This window comes from Brachyistius frenatus, unplaced genomic scaffold, assembly GCF_029030835.1.
Source record: "Brachyistius frenatus isolate BFR_SWC_R1_liver_20210118 unplaced genomic scaffold, ASM2903083v1 Contig_7, whole genome shotgun sequence".
In the NCBI taxonomy this organism is placed as follows: Eukaryota; Metazoa; Chordata; class Actinopteri; family Embiotocidae; genus Brachyistius; species Brachyistius frenatus.
The window spans coordinates 9161536-9180479 of NW_027210606.1; the positions used below are offsets into that span (position 1 = coordinate 9161536).

The 18944-nt window shown below is 40.5% G+C and overlaps 1 protein-coding gene across 1 annotated transcript; it reads left to right on the top strand.

Annotated features, from left to right (window-relative positions):
* The first annotated feature begins 5 nt into the window (after positions 1-5).
* papss1 (3'-phosphoadenosine 5'-phosphosulfate synthase 1) lies at positions 6-18719 on the top strand. The gene is made up of 12 exons (XM_069689359.1): positions 6-270; positions 1566-1680; positions 1774-2009; positions 2707-2845; positions 3551-3669; positions 3936-4049; positions 4250-4361; positions 6604-6809; positions 10888-11023; positions 11471-11739; positions 12802-13031; positions 17406-18719. Exons 1-12 carry the CDS (start codon positions 211-213, stop codon positions 17542-17544), a joined length of 1875 nt encoding a protein of 624 aa, XP_069545460.1. The 5' UTR covers positions 6-210; the 3' UTR covers positions 17545-18719.
* Positions 18720-18944: the final 225 nt, after the last annotated feature.

Here is an 18944-nt window from a genome sequence, read left to right on the forward strand (position 1 = left end):
TTGTTGTGCCAACCAGGCTCCTCTTACTCCGGGCTCCTCCATCCACTGGACCCTACTTTGGCAAACAAAAAAAACAAAACAAGAGATACCTGTGCTGGTAAACAAAGAGGCCCGTCGGTCGGTCGTTTTATTTGTGTTGTTTTTTTGGTTGTTGTTGTTTTTTTTTTTACGAGGTAGCCGGTTGAACGAAGCCGCTGACTGCCGCCGCCCATGGAGACACATGGTAACTCCCACAAGAAACAGAAGCTAAGCAACGCCGCCGAGAGCTGGGTGAGTTTTCAATCTGCTGCCGAGTTACGCTAATCCAACACGACGCGCCGTCACGTCCGACCACCTCCTCTAAACCGGCTGCTCATGAGCGAACCGCCCCGGGGGGGGCCTGCAGCACAGCTGGGTAATTAGCACAGTTCACATTTAGCTGCACCGGCTATCCATTTAAAGCGGTGGATGCTAGCGGGAGCGAGGCTGAACGAGAGCGCACCGCTAGCGCGGAAGCTTGAACTAATTTGGTCGATGTCCTCCCTGCTGTGATGACGTGAAACGCAAGATTGTTTCACCAGATCCTTTCAGCAAAAAAAAAAAAAAAAATACTGCTTGGAAAAGCTGCCGTGCTCAGAGGTACACCTGTTGATAAGTGCACAGCTTTTTTTTTTTTTTTTTTGATTGATTGTTGGTTAAACTCTCTGCGCTGCAGTATTTTCAATGGTCTTCTACAATTCACAATTCAGACACACACACACACACACACACACACACACACACACACACACACACACACACACACACACACACACACACACACAGAGCCTAAATAAATAGCGACAGCATTGTGTTACTTGTTTTTTTTTTGTAACCTTCCCCTTGTTATGCTGTCCATTGCTTTCCCAGGCATTGGCCACTACTGCATGTTGTTCCAACACTTTAACACTGACCTTTTATTTGTATTGATATTTTTAACTCATTTCCTGTGTTGTACACTTTTTTTGTTTTGTCATTGGTATTTAAAGACGTTGTTCTTCGTTCTAGTTCACTTTTTTTTTTTTAATTGTTATTATTATTATTATTTCCCACATTTAGTTGTTGTTTATAGTGTTTTAAAGTGTAATGGGACTATGCTCCATCACTATAGATAAAACTGAATTGAATTAAATTGATATCAATAGTTTTTCTTGCAAAAAGACCAGCATTCTCAAATGTTAGGATTTGAAGCCCGTCTGTCATGTGTATTGGTAAACTAAATGTTTTGGGGTTGTGATTTACTGGTTGGAGAAAACAAGAACTTTGAATTCATCGACTTGACCTGTGTTAAAAGGGCTCATTTACATTATAATGGCAACATTAACAGATAATGTAAATAATTATACCTGCAGCTCTACATATATGTTTCGAGGTCTTGTCATAATGTAGAACAGCTACAAATGTCTGAAATCATATTTTAAGGCCACCTTGATGACACTTTTTTTATGTGATGAACTTAAACTTGTTAAGACCTCATTTTATTTGCATAAACTTGTATTATTGGGCTGCAAGCAGGTTGAACTGACACAAAATCTGTGTTATTTCAGGGAATGCAACGTGCAACTAATGTCACCTATCAAGCTCATCATGTAAGCCGAAACAAGCGTGGGCAGGTTGTGGGCACAAGAGGAGGATTCAGAGGATGCACCGTTTGGCTAACTGGTAGGACACGAGATGTTACATTTTAGGGTGGCCTCAATAAACCCGTGGTTTCCCAATTTTTTCATAACCCCCGTGTTCTTCCCTCATGTAAAGGTTTATCCGGTGCAGGGAAGACCACAGTGAGCATGGCTTTGGAGGAGTACCTCGTTTGTCACGGTATCCCTTGCTACTCCCTGGACGGGGACAACATCCGTCAGGGGCTGAACAAAAACCTGGGTTTCAGCCCAGAGGACCGTGAGGAGAACATCAGACGCATTGCTGAGGTGGCCCGGCTTTTTGCTGATGCGGGGCTGGTCTGCATTGCCAGTTTCATCTCTCCCTACAGCCGGGTGAGTGTCACTCTCCAACACCAGCATTTGAATGAGAGAAATGACGACATGCGATGAATGTGGCGAAGCCTAACTGATACTTCACCTAAATTTGTCTCTCACTCTGTTTTTTTTTTTAGGTTTTATTGACCCATAAGTAAACAAAGTCTGACCCTTTGTGAGCAGGTTTAGTCTAGGCTGAAAGGAAATTAGCATTATCAGACTCGTGCTTTACAGCATTGTAAAAATCCCGACCGTTTTTTTGTGAATGCCACAGTTGATATTGACTATGATCACATTTTTAATCATGTCACTTTTGGTCATCATTAACCTGCTGAATTTAATGACGTCAGCCCCAACAATAAGTTGTGTTTTAATATGAAAAAATACAGCTTTTGAAGGTAAGATTTTATGTTATCACATGTACTTAAAATTATTTCTGTCTCAGTAATTTTGTTGTTGAGTTATTTCAAAAAGTGATTTTACAAATGTGGATTTTTAATCACGTAAAAAAAATAATGCCTTTACCAACCATTATTGGAGGCCAATTCTGAGCTGCGTTTTCTAAATATAACCCAACTTACTTTTACATTGTGATGTCCTCTTACAGCAGGAAAAAAACACACCTGATGTAGCCTTAACCATGTGCTATTTTTCACGAAATGTTTGTCTAAAATCATGTTTATACTTTGTTTTGCATATTGTTTATGCCTATCAGGATCGCCTCAATGCCAGGAAGATCCATGAGGCCGCAGGGCTGCCTTTCTTTGAGGTTTTTGTGGATGCCCCTCTGGACGTATGTGAGCAGAGGGACGTGAAGGGGCTCTACAAGAGAGCCAGAGCTGGGGAGATAAGAGGTGGAGTATGATTTAGTTCTCTTTATGTGCAGTGCAGAATCGATACAAGACTGGGAGTCCATGTTCAGTATGTGATAACAACTTTCGCACTAGATAAACAGATAAATGAATGTGTCAATGGTGCACAGTTTTCTATACTTTAAGAGCTAAAGAGGTTTGGTCATTTGATGTTTTGTTACTAAGCAGAAAATAGTGACTTTGGTTTCTGTAATTACTCAGGATTATCATTTCAAATGACTGCGGCAATTCAGTTTTCCACATCACTGTCAGAGCAAGTGTCTCTTATCACACTGGTGCAGCACGTAGTTATTTTTGTTTTGCAGTGGGGAGATCTTGACACAGTATCTTGAATTTATCGTGTCATCTCTGAAGAGCAGATTGGCCTCTGTCTGTTTGCTCTTTGGTAGCTCTTGTGTAGTAGGGGTCTAATACAGATACAGTAAATGGCTTTGCCTAAAACATTTTCTGTATCCGCATTCTTATTTTTGTATTTACACCAGAACTGGTTGAAAATCTGTCACATTTCTTTACAAACATTGTAACTGGAGACTTTCTGTGTATTTCCTAGTGTTCATTTCACATCTATTCAATAATGAAAACCAAAGAGAGAAATGGAAAGATAGACTCTACTGAAAAGGTTGCTGATGAGTTGAATATTGTCAACATAACAGAGCTAACTCTGCTTTAAATTCTCTGCTTTATCAGGTTTCACTGGCATTGACTCTGAGTATGAGAAGCCGGAGGCTCCAGAACTGGTGCTGAAGACCGACTCCTGCAATGTGAATGAGTGTATACAACAGCTGATTGACCTGCTTCAGGAGAGGGTGAGGGGAAGAAATATCCTGCGCCTACCTTTGTTTTTTTTTTTTTTTTTTTTTCAGTTTTTTAGCCTTAACGCCACCTTTAAAGGTAAACGTAGAGTCTTGAAGTTCTCACTTGATACATAAAACTCCTGTCATTTTTCTTATGGCCACTAGGTGGCAGGGAAGTATCATATTTTTATGGATATTGATGCCACTGCATCTACATTTTTATCACTTTTTTTTTTTTTTTTGTAACTAATGTGACATTGTGATGTTTAATGCTGCAGGATATAGTTCCTGTCGATGCTTCGTATGAAGTGAAGGAGCTGTACGTTCAGGAGAATAAACTGGACCTGGCTAAGGCTGACGCTGAGACTCTTCCTGCTGTACAGATTGGGAAGGTGATTGGGATTGTCTTTTCTCATTTTAATAAATGAAACTAAATAACTATTAATAATCTTCGTATACGATGCATATAACTTATAACTGGTAGTACTTATTAGTCGTCCACTGATAAAAACATTTTATATCCTGTTTATTTGGATGCCGTATATGAAACATTGTTGGACAAAATGTCACCCACTGTTTGTGTCAACGTCAGGTGGACATGCAGTGGGTGCAGGTGCTGGCTGAAGGCTGGGCCACTCCTCTGAATGGCTTCATGAGAGAGAGAGAGTTTCTGCAGTGTCTTCACTTTGACTGTCTGCTGGATGGTAAGATGTTGTTTAAAGTCACTGTTTTCACAGGATAGAAAGTCCAAACATTTCTCTGTAAAAGAAAAGGCATTCATTACAGCTGAGTGCTCACAAAATATAATGTCGCAACAGAGAGTCATCTACTATTTTTTTTTTTGCAATTGTGTATTTATCAATATTCAAGTCTACTTGTTGCATTGGTACATCATGTTCTGGTGCTTCCATCACTACAGTATGAGTAAGTTCTGGTTCACATTTTATGCAATGTGATTCCTTCGATGTTCAGCTGATCAACCATTTTTTATTAGATTGTGTTTTGGCCAAAGGGTTAATTCAAAATTCTCTTATGGTTTTAACATTTTAGTTTTGTGTTAATTAAATCTGTTGAGCTGCCACTTTTATCATCCCACTTTTTCATTATTTAAATTAAAACAATTGAGCCCTTTGACTAAATGGAGCCTTAAACTAGTTGAACAAATCCTCCATGCACGTGTTTCTGCAAGCTGCAATACTTACTGTGTACTGTTGGATGTGCTGAGAGACTTGAAAAAGCATTTCTTGTGTTCCATTATAGCGGTGATCCACAACTTAACCACTGTGGCTTAATGACATAAAATCTGATGTAAGATTGATCTATATGCAGATTTTTAAGAATACTTATATGTTCAATTTGCACCGAGCACTCAGGATTTCAACCCTTCGGCAGGGTTTTGAGAATGAGTATTATACTAGGTGTAATTACAATACTTTCTCATGTATTGTTTGATATTCAAAATGTTTTTTTTATTTGCATGTATTGCACATGTGACTACTTGTGCAATATCCTCAGTTCTGTGTTGTGGTGCCAAATATTCAGTGAGATAAACACGCACAAAAATGAAGTACAGCGTAGATTAACATAATTTATATTCAATTTTTACATTTTGACAGGTATATACAACCACTAAAAGATTAAACAATCTGAATCTCACAAATTAGGAAAGTGAGTCATGACTTTTTAAATCTATATATTTGTATTTATATTCCTGTCTGATTTTTGTCTGTTGGCCCCGAGGGGGGAGGAACGAAGGCAAAGAAACTTTTGGATTGATTAACACCACACACTGCCATGTGTTCATTTTCACTTTCTCCCAGTAATTTGACAGTAAAAGGATTGACTGCACACACACTATAATGCTGAAACTGGTCAGAAGCATAAAACTGCACGTTTTAATAATCAAATAGTCCGCAAAAATAAACAGAAGTCCAAATTCAAGATTATGTCTCCCTCTTTGGGGATTTAGAAGTTGTGTGTGCACATTTTATTGGAACCAGCTGTAAGTGGTCCACTGTGACAGAGGGACCAGACGGGGGTCCCGGAGTAGGCGGCGTCCCCTCCTTTCTCCTCAGTATTTGATCTGATGTGACGTGAAAAGCGTGCTGGTCTCAACGTTTTCATCAACCTGGAAGGCAGAAAGAATTTAACAAAAGAACGCTGTCGTGACGCCAATCAAATCATGAAATGAGAAAAGGTCATGCACCAGGGTTAGCGTAAAAGGACTTTTCTTTTTGAACTTCTTAAATTGCAGCCTTGAAGAGTCACTGTAGCCTGTGGTTTAGCCGTATACTCCACATTTAGCCTCAAGGTTTTACGACATGATACTTTACAAGAATGGTTGAGCTGTTTTGTTGCACATACCTCATCTTTAACCTGCCTTTTGTATGTTGTCTGATATTAGATCTCTGTATTGCAAAACTGATCTTTGCAGTGGATTCAGAAAGTATGTTATGTAGACCTTTTTATATAGTTATAAATTGTCATTAGTGACCATGTACGCAGATACAGGGAGAGCATGCAAACTCCATACAAAAAGCATGATAGATTTATTTTTCCATTCCTAAAGATGTTTTCACTTGTTCAGTATCGGTCGAGTTTAGATAGATGGTCAAAGTTACGTTTTCTTTTTCATTTCGAAATTAAATCTGTAACAGAGTGTGCACACAGTCGAGGGGTCTGAATACTTTCTGGTTTCTCACCAGAATGCACCACACGTATATTCTTCAAATTTAACAGATCTTTGAGTGCATCTTTTAATTTGAAAGCTGATTTAAAATAATTAAAAAAAAAAGAAAAAAGGAAATAGGTCATGTGAAGTTAACACGATCACAGTCATCTTCTTCTCGGCCAATGTTGGCACAATGACGATATTCATTAGATTAATGCTAGTTGCACCATTGTAGTATTTTCAATCTTTTCACAACGCACCTTCTTGGCCCATAGGTGGCGTAATCAACCTCTCGGTGCCTGTGGTGCTGCCAGTGTCAACTGCAGATAAAGAGCGTTTGGATGGTGTGACAGCTATAGCCCTGGTTTACGAGGGCAGACGAGTGGCCATCCTCCGTAACCCCGAGTTTTACGAACACCGAAAAGAAGAGCGCTGCGCTCGGCAGTGGGGCACCACCTGCAAGGACCACCCGTACATCAAGGTCAGTGCCTGAGATGACGGATGCATTCAGGGTATTCATGGTATTTATCCTCTAAAGATAAATTCATCTAAAGCGGCTGTTTATTTTTCTGGGTCTCTTTTCGCATGTGAAATCGTGGGGGCACTTCTGTTGATTAAACTTAGCGCATGCGTACATGTGGGCCTCCTCCTTTGACATATCCATGTAGACATTATATTTTCCATTTAATTCTGTTTGGAGGATATATTGTGACTTTTTGTGCTGATCTGACCTCAGAATACAACTGTTGAGCATCTTTCATGACTGTTGTCAGGCTGGCAGTGGACAGGTTGGATTGATTGTAGTGATTGATTGTAGCGTGGAAAACGGCTTAAAGCGGAGCCAATTCATAATTGATCACATCACCTGAGCTGCTGGCTACATTCTGATTTTTAGGCATAGTTTGCCAGATCAAACTGAGTGTTTGTAAAGTATACACATCAAAAAATTATCCACATGATAACATTATGAGTCAATAAAAGAGTAACGTGGATAGAATCTTTTTTTATTTTTTTAAATCAGCTTGAACTTTTCGGTTTCATTTGTGGTCTTTTTTTTTATTTTTTTTTATGGTTTTCTCAGTTTCAGCGCCAGAGCTGTGCTTCTTTTACTACCTCGTCTCTGGGAAATTGTCATCTTCTATCACGCTAACATCACCCAGACCAGTGTTTTCAGTAACTCTAGCTACAGTCTCCACAGGAGACGGATTAATATATTGTCTGATATATGCGTAGCCAGAACTGATTTGATTAAATTCTTGATGTTAAAAATGATTCTCAAAATGTATCTTTAAACCTCAATCTCTTTCACAGTCAACCAGTTAGAAACACTGGTGTTTGATTCAATGTAAAATGAGAAAAATAAACGCTATTTCAAACAGTAATGTTAATGCAAAAATTGCAAGTTTGACCAATAATTCATTGTTTGTGTTGACAAGACATGAGCCGGATATCCACAGACAGCTGGCTTGCTCACATTAGCTACACCTACCCAGCGGGCACAGACTGAATAAATTCAAATCCACACTCTGTTCTCTGGACTTTCACTTTTCACGTTTCGCAGCCAGAAGTAATAACCCGTCAGCTAACACAAACAGATGTCACGCAGGCTATCCCTTTCTTAAAATGTGTACTCTGGATTGAATACAATATCAGCAGCGAGCTGACTATAGTGAGGCCATGTTCACACTTGACATTGAAATGTCTTGGTTGATCTGACCACAACTGGACAGCTCTAAGTACAGGTGTGAATGCACCAAAGACACATTGAGATCCGATGGCTCAGATTACGTTGAGGTTTGTTAATGTCATTTTTTTCAACTGCTGCTGGGCCACATTCACATCGCACTTAATGGGACTGTTATTAGTCAGAGACGGTGATTTACATCTATGTTCCATTTAAACTTTGTCATATCTTGATTTCCATTAAGTAGACATTTTCTACATCATGCAGCCCTAAGTAAGTTGTACCTATGTGTCCACAATGTACACGCAACATTTAGTGCAAATGCAGCATGTTTCCTGAGAAAAGGCTCAAATCCAAAGCTGGATCTCGGCTTATTCAAATAGAAATTGCTATTACTGGGAATTTATTTTATTCTGTCCTTCTGTGATAACTGAGTTTACAACATGGGCTAATATGTCAGAAATGTTTTAGAAGCTTAACCTTGGCCAAAGTACTGAATAGCATCTGCAGAGCTCCAGACCGTCTGTCTCAGAGTAAGATGTGATAAACACTGTCCATGTGAAAGCAAGCAGCCTCCCTGGATTCGGCACTGATAGGACACAGATCCCAGCTGGCCTTTTCACTTTGCTTATGGAAAGAATGAATTGGTGGAGTAGGAGAGATGCTTTTCTCACAGTCTGTCTGGATGCCGAATGTAATCACTTGATCTTTTTGGTCCGCCCTCCTTTTGCAGGTGTTATATTTGGATGCAGAGTCTCTTGCTCAGCCTCCACCAAAATGTGTTTGAGATTGTACCGCTCTGCTGCCAGCTTCCACCTTTCCGCTCTCTCAAGTTCTCTCCAAATATACCCAGGAATCGTTTCCATCTGTCTCTTATCCACTGCCATGGGGCTCAGGTAGACTCTGTGGTGAGATAATGTCCTGAAATGATCCTACGCAACCTGCGGGAAAGTGGCATTGGCTCGTTGCTGGAAAAGAACGGAACTGTCTGGCGTTACTGATAAAGATAGTTGTCGCTTTGCCTTTTTGTAATCCCATCTGTGTGAACTTATACTGCAAAGTTTCTTTTAAAAGACGCATGTAAGGCCAATTTCATATTGTCAGTGTTTTCAGTATGTGTGCAGTTCATCACCACTTGTAACAAAGGTTCAAAACCAAACTAATACTCCCCCACATGGTGTCTCGTGATTTCACTCTCTGGGGGCAGACTTACTGTAAACCTCACTGGCTGTTTTTAAAGCACTTGGATGCAAAACATTCTGGGCAGAGAAGTTGAGCTCCAGACAACAGCTGTCTCGATGTTTCGGCACAATTGGCAGTCATTTTAAATTTTAGTGAATATCTTTTTTTGTTTGTCTCACCCTGTTTATGATGTAAGTCTGGCTCAATAGTGTGGTTTAAGACGCATTGGAAGTTGCAAGTTTCATAAATTGGTACCATGAATCTTCAGTGTCAACATGTGATGCCTCAGTGCTACCTTTAAACATGCCGTGGGCTCTGTATTTACCCAACTGCCATTCTTTATCCACTCTAACCTGACGTGTGTGTTCAGCCTGCTCTGATTAAGGTCCCACTCATTAAAGAGTGTGCGTATGTATACATCAGTGTATGTTTAGCTTACTGCTCCGGAGCCAGTCTGTCAGCACACCTCGGTCGGTACTGATAGCTGCAACGTTTGTATCCCGTCTCCTTCAGACAGAAACAACCTGCTCCACATAACATGTAGTTAATCCACTTTTTCCTGTTTACCTGCCTGTCAGTCAGACAGGAGCCCCCTTCACCGGAAGCCATGGTGTAGTGGCTGTTTATTTGGCGAGGCCCCTTTTCACGTGAAGTCATGGGGCACTTTAAATGGTTAAACCTAACACATGTGACCCGGCAGGCCTCCTCCTCTGATTTATCCATGTAGACACTACACTTTCTGTTCACTTCCTTGAGGAAAACCGATTGGGAATTGCCTTCGCTGTTAATCTGTCCAAAGAATAAGACTATTGAGCATCTTTCATGAGTTTAATCAGGCCAGCAGTGGATAAGTTGGATGCATTGCATTGTGAAAAACAAATCACAACATGACCCGGAATGCTTCTTAAATGAACGAAGCCTCCAGGGGGTTCTTGATCACATCTCGTAGACGCCTCTGCTGATGACAACTTCCAGATTTGTATGTGTAGTTTGCCAGATTTAACAAAAATCAAAGAGCATTCACAGGCACAAAAGGAAACTTCATCCCCATCACTTGCTTTGTTGATGTTGACATGTAATTTATCAAGTCCCAAATTTTTCTCGTTTTATTTGTGGCCTTTTCTGAGTTGTCTTGAGTCTCACTGCTGCAGCTCTGCTTCTTCTCCAGCCTAGTCTGTAGAAATTTGTCACTTTGTATCACGCTAACATCACACAGACCAGTGTTTTCAGTAACTCCAGCGACGGTCTCATAAGTGCCACAGGAGGCAGGCGAAAGATGTTGCCTGAAACAATAGCAGCCTTTGCCTGACTCCTGAGCACTTTAGTGACATTGTTGGATGACTCTCATGAGGGGAAAATTTCTCTCCAGTGTGGTCATGAGCTCATCACCAGGTCTCATTGTGGAATACAATCTGATTTTGTCATAGCGCTGTTGTTGAAATTAAGGTTGCAGTCCTGACCAAATGCAGAAGGGCAAGCATACCAGAGTTTTGTTGGCTCTTTTAACGACACATCAAGACTTTGATTTATGCTGCGGTGTCCCTGTTGTCATGGGGTAATAACGTGGAAGTTTTATTAGAATTTCCGCTGGCCTGCTTCCAGCACAGTGAAGGTTTTAAGGACCACAGTGTCTTAAGTCTGGATAATGTTTGAGTTGTGTTCACTGTCATGATCATTGTGGCTCCAATTTCAGATGGTGATGGAAAGTGGGGACTGGCTGGTTGGTGGAGACCTGCAGGTTCTGGACAGGATCTATTGGAATGACGGACTCGACCAGTACCGACTGACACCCACTGACCTCAAACAGAAGTTTAAAGAAATGAATGCAGGTATGAGGACAAGTCCAGATGGTATTAGTTTACTTAAATTTTTGTTTCGAGTTAAAAACGGTGATGAAATCCTGAATCAAGGAAAGATGATAAACACACGGCTGTAAAAAAAATAATATATATATATATATTTTTTTTTTTTTTTAAAGAAGAGGACTTTGGGTAGTCCACCACTTTTTTTTTTTTTTTTTAAACTTTTTATTCATTCTATTTTTCACTTTCATTCTTTGTTTAGATTCTGGTAAAGAAATAAAGGGTCACAGTAGTTCATAAGAGAAAAGGCTATGGTGTGATTTAACCCTTCACCAACCAGACACAGATTGTATGTGGTTCCAGAGGTTAGGCACTTAGCAGCTTGATTATCTCTAAGTACAATTTGGCCTTTTGTTTGTCTTGTACAGACGTCTTCAGTCGCAGTTCAACAAACCTTTCTTCCTCTCTATATAGATGCCGTATTTGCCTTCCAGCTCCGTAACCCAGTCCACAACGGCCACGCTCTCCTGATGCAGGACACCCACAAGCGTCTCATCGAGCGAGGCTACCGTCGGCCTGTTCTGCTGCTCCACCCACTGGGAGGTTGGACCAAAGACGACGACGTGCCGCTGCCTTGGAGAATGAAGCAGCACGCTGCGGTGCTGGAAGAGGGCATCCTGAAGCCAGACTCTACCATTGTTGCTATTTTTCCCTCGCCCATGATGTACGCAGGGCCGACTGAGGTATGGATGATCAAGAATGTTGTATTTTGTATTTCTCCAGTTGCACGTTTGAGGTTTTTGTTAAATAAAGGCGTCATGTTTTCATCAAAAGTGACAGAACAAAAAATGTGCCTGCAGCACTGAAGACTGATAACAGACGCACAGGAAAGACGACCATCGCATACTTCGAGAGGGAAAAAATGGCCGGAAATTAAATTTAGAATTGTCTTGAGGCACTACGCGTCAATGCAACACAAACCTCTCCGTGTGATTGAGCGTAGCTGGGAATCTTTTAATCATTCACTTATGATAATGCTATGGCACAAATGATCGGGGCCAAGTATTGAATTTATCCGGTCTGTAATTCTGAATGGGAGGTTTAGAGAGCCAGGTGCTGTCACAGCATTAGTATTATCTCTTTGCTCTGGTGTACCCATTAAAAACATGTATACTCTTATTCTCCATGCCAATCAAATCACAGGACTCCATCTCCAGCGTTCACAATTACACATTGTTTTTAAGCAACACACTAAAAGTGTGCCTTGAGTTGAAACTACCAGTTTTTTAAGTCTAAAAATCATAGATTATATCTGAAATATACAAACTACATGGACACGAAACCTGCTGGAGGTAGTGTTTGTAATTCTCACGGATAACGTGTAGATTTAACAATTATTGATAATGAGAAACCGAAAAAGAGCTTCAGTGCTTATGATAAATGCAAGTTCCTAAGAGGAGCACTTGTTGGAGGCTGGCTGAACTTATGTGGAGATAGTTTACGTCTGTTAAAAAGTGAAAATGGTCACGGTGCAACTAGCTTTATGTTTTAGGATTTCAGATAATCTAATGCACTTTTACACAACACTATAATTAGATAATAGTTTGAGTTTTGCCGAGATTTTCCATGACAAAAATAGTTCAATTCCCCCCTCCCCCGACCCCCCCCCCCAAAAAAAAAAAAAAAAAAAAACAAAAACAAAACAAAACAAATGTAAAGGTTTCTTGCCTTTGTTTATGAATCCTCGACATGTGGAACTGTGTCCTCTGTAGCTTCAGTTTTTCTTTTTTACTCCTTGGCCACAGGTTCAGTGGCACTGCAGAGCACGAATGGTGGCCGGTGCCAATTTCTACATTGTAGGCCGTGACCCTGCAGGCATGCCCCACCCTGACACGGGAAAGGACCTGTATGAACCCACTCATGGAGCCAAGGTCCTCACCATGGCCCCAGGCCTCATCACCCTTGAGATTGTGCCCTTTAAGGTCGCTGCTTACAACAAGGTCAAAAAGGCAATGGACTTTTATGACCCTGAAAAGTAAGTATTGTTAAATACCATTTTTAAAAGCATGTCTCATTTAGTTCCCTATAGGTTTATTTATTATGGTCATGAAATACAGGTCTGGTTTACAGGCAGTGCTCCCTAACATTAAATTATTCCGTTAATTAGTAGATTTAGTCCAGAGTGATTCCTCCCATTTAGCCCAATTAGAGCGAGTGGCCTAAACAGAAATTCTATTCTCTGAATTAATTCCTCATTAGACTTGTCTTGTTTACAAAAAACCCTTTCATCCGTTTCCTTTATTTCATCTCTTCTATCTGCAGTGAACATCCAGCCAAGAATAACAGCAGTTGTTTTTCTATCTTATAGAGTTAAAAGGTTTTGTGGATTAGCATGAGCTTTGATGTTCCTCAAAATTACAGAGACCTGCCATCAATTTAAGTCTGGACACTGCACATGGTGACTAACAAAAATCATGCAATTTCTTTGCCTTTCCTCCAGGTTTGACGCAGCCTCCTTCGTCAGGTTATACAACTGGAGCTGTACTCAGCCAGGAATGTTAAAACTAAATATGGCCAGACTAATCAAAAGATTTGCTTTGTTTTCCATGATGCATATTTATGACGTTAAGTCCAAAGTGGACTGTTGTTTAGGGACATTTAGTTCTTCTGTGGAAAAAGTAAGAGTGCTGCTAGAAGTAGTATGTGTTAAAATATTTACATTTTGTATTTTCTTAGCAGTCTTTGGCTTTGAAGGGACATTAGGAAAAGCTCTGTTGTCATTTGAATCTCACCCGCTTTATAGATGGATTAAATGTTCAGCAATCGTGGGTCTAAAAGGGAGGGCTGATCATTCAAATAGGGTTCAATTGTGTAATGATGTCAGTGATTTTCAATCTATATTATTACCAAAATTATTACCATCAGTCTTCAAATCGAGCATTCAACGCTCTAATTTGTTGTCGACAAAAGCAGTGTGGCATACTCATCAAGACTTCCGCAAAAATAATAAAAACATCCAGACAAAATACAAAAATATGAAATGCAAAAGGTAAAAATGTATAAATATATGTAAAAAAAATAAATAAAAGACCTCCGTCACAACTTTAGGTAAGGATGCTCCGATCAGGATTTTCAAGGCCAATGGCCAATAAAATTAAGAGATGATAAAGTATCAGTAGTAATTGGCTGCTGTTTTTTTTTTAATTGCCAGGTAACGTGTGTAACATATTCCTTTGTCTCTCTTAGAGACAAAACTTAAATCCCAGCAGCCTCGGTTTGATTATTGGGAACAGGTTATTCAGAGAGACAGAGGGTGGATAGAGATCAGTATCATTTAAACACCATTACTATCGTTCATACCTCTCAAACCGTACTTCTTCAGCATCAATGCATTTTTTTCTTTATAAACACAAGCATCTCTGCATTTCTGGCAGACCGTCTGTTCCTCTTCTCATGAATAAAATCCCCAGCTGTGCTGAAAAGTCTACTGCTATCTACACCTGCGCGTGCTGGCTCGTGTTACTTCTGTGTGCCTGGGAAAGTGGCTTTTATTGCCCTTCTAAAAAAATTGTTTGTTTTTAAAAAAAAAAAAAACACACCTGTCCGCTTCATGCGGCATCTGTCTCCGAAAGCTCGAGGTTCAGCTGCCGCCGATGTCGCTGCCACTATGTTCCCGATCTTTATCCCGAAATTCAACATCCAGATCGTGAAGGAGCAGCTCGTGGTACTTTCTCTGTAGCTCACAGCCGTTCCCTCTTTAACTCGCGTCACCGTTCTGCTGCTCCGGTCCAGCGGCCGGGAGGTCGGAAAGAAGCCCACGTAAGTGGGGCTTGAGTGCATCTGGGAAATATCTCTCTATCCTTTTTTTTAAATTTTTTTTTATAGTAAGTAAAATAACAACTTTTTCAGATGAATTACTTTTTACATTTAGCTGAGCGCAGAGAGTTTTACATCATGTGATCGGCTCCTCTGATTCACCTTTTTGGAGACCGCCGATCAAACTTTTTAGAGCTGATATCGGCCAATCATGATTTGTGGCTGATTGATCAGAGCACCCTTAACTTTAGGCAAATTATACAATAAAACATCAACAGGCTCAAGTTGCCTGTATTGTAATAGGCTTTGTAGTTATTTAAAACATTAAAAAAAAAAAAAAAATCACCTCAAAAGTCTTCAAGAAAATTGTATACACATTTCACAATGTTAGTAAGTCACGCCCTCTAGCAAAATGCATTTTACCTACTTATTTATATGTAATGTTATTTAATCAAGAAGTGTATTGATACCATATTCCATGGTGTTTTTTGTAGTGTAATTAAAATTGGATCCATCTTTCTAAGGCTAATGCTAGAGAGCAAATTCAGGACTACTGGATTTCCAGTCTGTAGCCTGTCACTCAGTTAGATTTATGGCATTCCTTTCTCCCAAGCACGCTGGCCTGGCCAGATTTCAGGAGGAATATGGATGCTCAGCTTAATCCCAATGCCCCTCAGTCTGTTTCTGAAGTCTAATGGCTCAGATCACAGCAAGCTGTTTCTGATTTGACAATGTATAAAAAAGTTCTCCGAAGAATTGGCCTGGAGCTCATTTACCTTCTGCCAAGGGTCTTCACAAGCTCTTCTTTTTCTTCACAGATTCTTAATGTTTCAGAGCCACAGGATGTGCTCTCTCATGTTATAGCAATTAGAAAGCCTGCTCCTTGACTCTCTGAATGTGAACTCAATCTGCGAACAGGGAGTTTAAAACGGTCTTGATTATCCCTCACTGTAGTGTATAGATGAGGATAGTGAGGATGTGGTGGAATTGTGCCAGGGCTCCGCTCAGCTTGGATGACGACTCTTTGGCTGCTTGCTTCACATAGTTGTTCATATTTTTTTTTTTCTATCCAGTTGAACTCTGTGCAGTGAGAAGCCATCTGTCATAAAAAGAGAAGGGAGAAGATGTCAGAATGTCTGAAAGATATTTAAAAAAAAAAAAAAAGAGAAAAGTTTCTGGACAAAAAAAAAAGTACAATCTGTCTGCGTGGAGGGAAAACTCTCCAGCCATCAATTTGTCTTTTAGTTGTACAGTGAACCCTCGCTATAACGCGGTTCACCTTTCACGGTCTCGCTGCTTCACGGATTTGCATCGTGCATTGAAATCACATTACGACTATATGTAACGTAGATATATTTAATGTCCAGTTCTATCTATTTCAATTGTAAAATAAAGGTTACTACTTCACGGATTTCGCCTATCACGGTTTCTATTTGGAACGTAACCCCCGCGGAAAACGAGGGTTCACTGTATTTCCCTCCAGCGACGTCCAGCAGATCGGTTTACATAATTCTGCTTCAAGTATTGAAAACAAAACTAAAGCAAGGAGCAGACGACCATCTTTTCTTGTCCTTATGAAAACTTAAACCTGCAGTGTGGAACTTTTGTCTCCCCCTTCCACCAATGGGAGTAATTACAGCAACACTCAATGTCTGCTCTGTAGCTACTGTTGCGAATGGAAAACGGTGGATAAAATGTTTTGTGTCAAAACCCAAATGACTCGTATCACTATCAGATTTAGTTCCATTCAGTTATTTGGGAACTCTAAAAGCGCTGCACGATTGAATGAGCATCTGGCTAAACCGGAAGTTGGCGGGCTTGGCTTGAGCATGCTCAGTATGAATTCATCTGGCACATGCGGGAATGTCTCACCAGACACTGGATTTAAAATCTCTGCACAGTGTAAGTGAAAGAGATTCATCTGGCACTGACGGGCAAAATCAGCATTGTGTGAACTCATTCGGCGAGTGCTGTTGGACTATAGCTTAAAATACGGGTTTTTTTTTTTTTTAATGTATGTATTCACAGGCAACATTACTGAATTAATGACAGAGTTAAAGAAATTCAGATTTTAGTTGGGTCCTACTGGTTGCAACAACAACGATTCCGAGGCAGACGGCAATGCGTAGTAAAAACTCAGAAACTCCCTCAAACGTACATATCAAACGTCTACGGGTCGACAGTCAGCTGTACAGGCCGGACTTTCCAACCGCCATTGCTATGGCGTGCTGCTGCTGCTTGCTGAATTGTGACATTATCTCTCCTGCCACAGAGGGATTTTAGAGCAATTTGTAGCCGTGAGAAATGGTCAGCACATGAAATGCAGTTTAGTAATATATTCTCATACTCAAAAATGATTACGTCCCAGTTCACAGGGTGGGTGGAACGTGTCATAAAATAGTGTTATGAGAGCCTCGCTTCGATTTGCAGAAATGTTAACTGGCCCGCTCCTTGATCCTACCGATTCTAAAACAGCAGCTGGCTCCGTTGCCTTGTTGATAAGCATCTTTTCATTGATTGAAATATGTCTGTTACTCAAAACTCTCTCTCTCTCTCTCTCTCCGCACTCTGTATTTTTCTTTTTTCATTGCAGCCGTCAAGATTTTGATTTCATCTCGGGCACACGCATGCGCAAGATGGCTCGTGAGGGACAGAACCCTCCCGACGGCTTCATGGCGCCGAAGGCCTGGGCAGTGTTGAAAGAATACTATAAGTCACTGGAGAAGGCCTAAAGGTCGAGTCTCGGATGAAAAACCATGGGAACACGGTGGTCTCCACTGATGTTTAAAGTGATGAATGTGGGGACCACTCACTCACTCTCTCTCTCTCGCTCTGGCTTCTGTCAGTGTCAGTCATGAACCTGGTCACATTTGTGTTTTAGCTGTACGTGCTTTATTTAACTAAACTTACTCTAACTGAAATAAAGCAGGAGAGGTCGCTAGACTGAAGAGTTGGCATTTCAAGAGAACGAACAGAAAAAAATGATTTCAAAGCTGATGTTTTGTGTTTTTCCTCTAAAGGTATCGTGTTAACACATAAAGATCAAAAAAGACTCGTAAGGACCTGTATGGAAAGTGCTGTTGACCAGTACTTCAGTATGCAGGAGTGAATGTTGAGTATTTGTGATGTCCAAATTTCAAATCTCCGTGCACCTGCCAGAGCCCACGTCTCGCACTTCTGAACCCTGAACGAGTGGCCTCGTACTGTATGTGTGCGAGTGGCTGTGGCAGCTGCTCAGAATTTGATGTACGCACGTATTTGGAAGTTAAAAGTCGAGTGCCTTGGTCCTCAGAAAGTTAACTCGCACAATGTCTTGTTTGAATTAGGACACACACACCTGTTGTATTGTGAGCCTGAAATGGTCCAGTAGGTCAAGAAATGTCTGCAAAACAGATCAACATTAATTGCTATTATTGAGATATCAACCCTAACCTCACTCAAGTACTAGGAATTATTGTTTTGTTTAGTGTATTTATTCTGCCCTAACACATTTCTCTTTTTAACTGTGTTGTGCATGTGGTTTTGGTGCTTTAAGTTCGTCTCTCTCTCGCCAGTCTTGGTATTTTGCTACATTTTCACCATTTTATTCCCCCCCCCCATCTCACGGGTTGGTAATATTTTCCATGTGGTAATTCATTTTTAAGAGTTGGCCTGTATAATCAGATGGTTGAGGCTCACTGAGGGATCAGATTTGTAATCTTCCTTGTCCAATAAACCATTTTTAGCAAAAAGAACAATTTGTTTACTTTTCCTTTCTTTAATCTTTGAATTTGGTGCACACAGTGCATGTGTGTGCGTGTTTTTTTTTCTTCTTTTTTTTTTCTTTTCTTTTGAAGTACACCAAAGAGTTTAAAATACATGTTTTTAAAAGAATTTCACCTCATTTCAAATGCCGGCACTGAATTTCATGTAACTGGCTGATGAGAGAGCTCTGTGATTTTTCTGTAACAGTATGTTAGAGCATGACTCAATTCCTGTAAATCTCTTTGTCTTGGAAACTCGTTTCTTTGTCAGCTAGCTGATCAACGCACTCTTCAACACTAAATTTCCCCAGTTTCGTAACCACTGCCTGCTGAAATTTGTGTGCCCTCTCAGTTGGTCAATCAGCTGAATACTGAGTGAGAGAGACCCT

Coding starts and splice junctions, on each gene's coding strand:
- papss1 (XM_069689359.1), top strand. CDS start 211: ATGGAGACACATGGTAACTCCCACAAGAAACAGAAGCTAAGCAACGCC. Junction 271..1,565: donor GCAACGCCGCCGAGAGCTGG/GTGAGTTTTCAA, acceptor GTGTTATTTCAG/GGAATGCAACGTGCAACTAA. Junction 13,032..17,405: donor GACTTTTATGACCCTGAAAA/GTAAGTATTGTT, acceptor TTTTCATTGCAG/CCGTCAAGATTTTGATTTCA.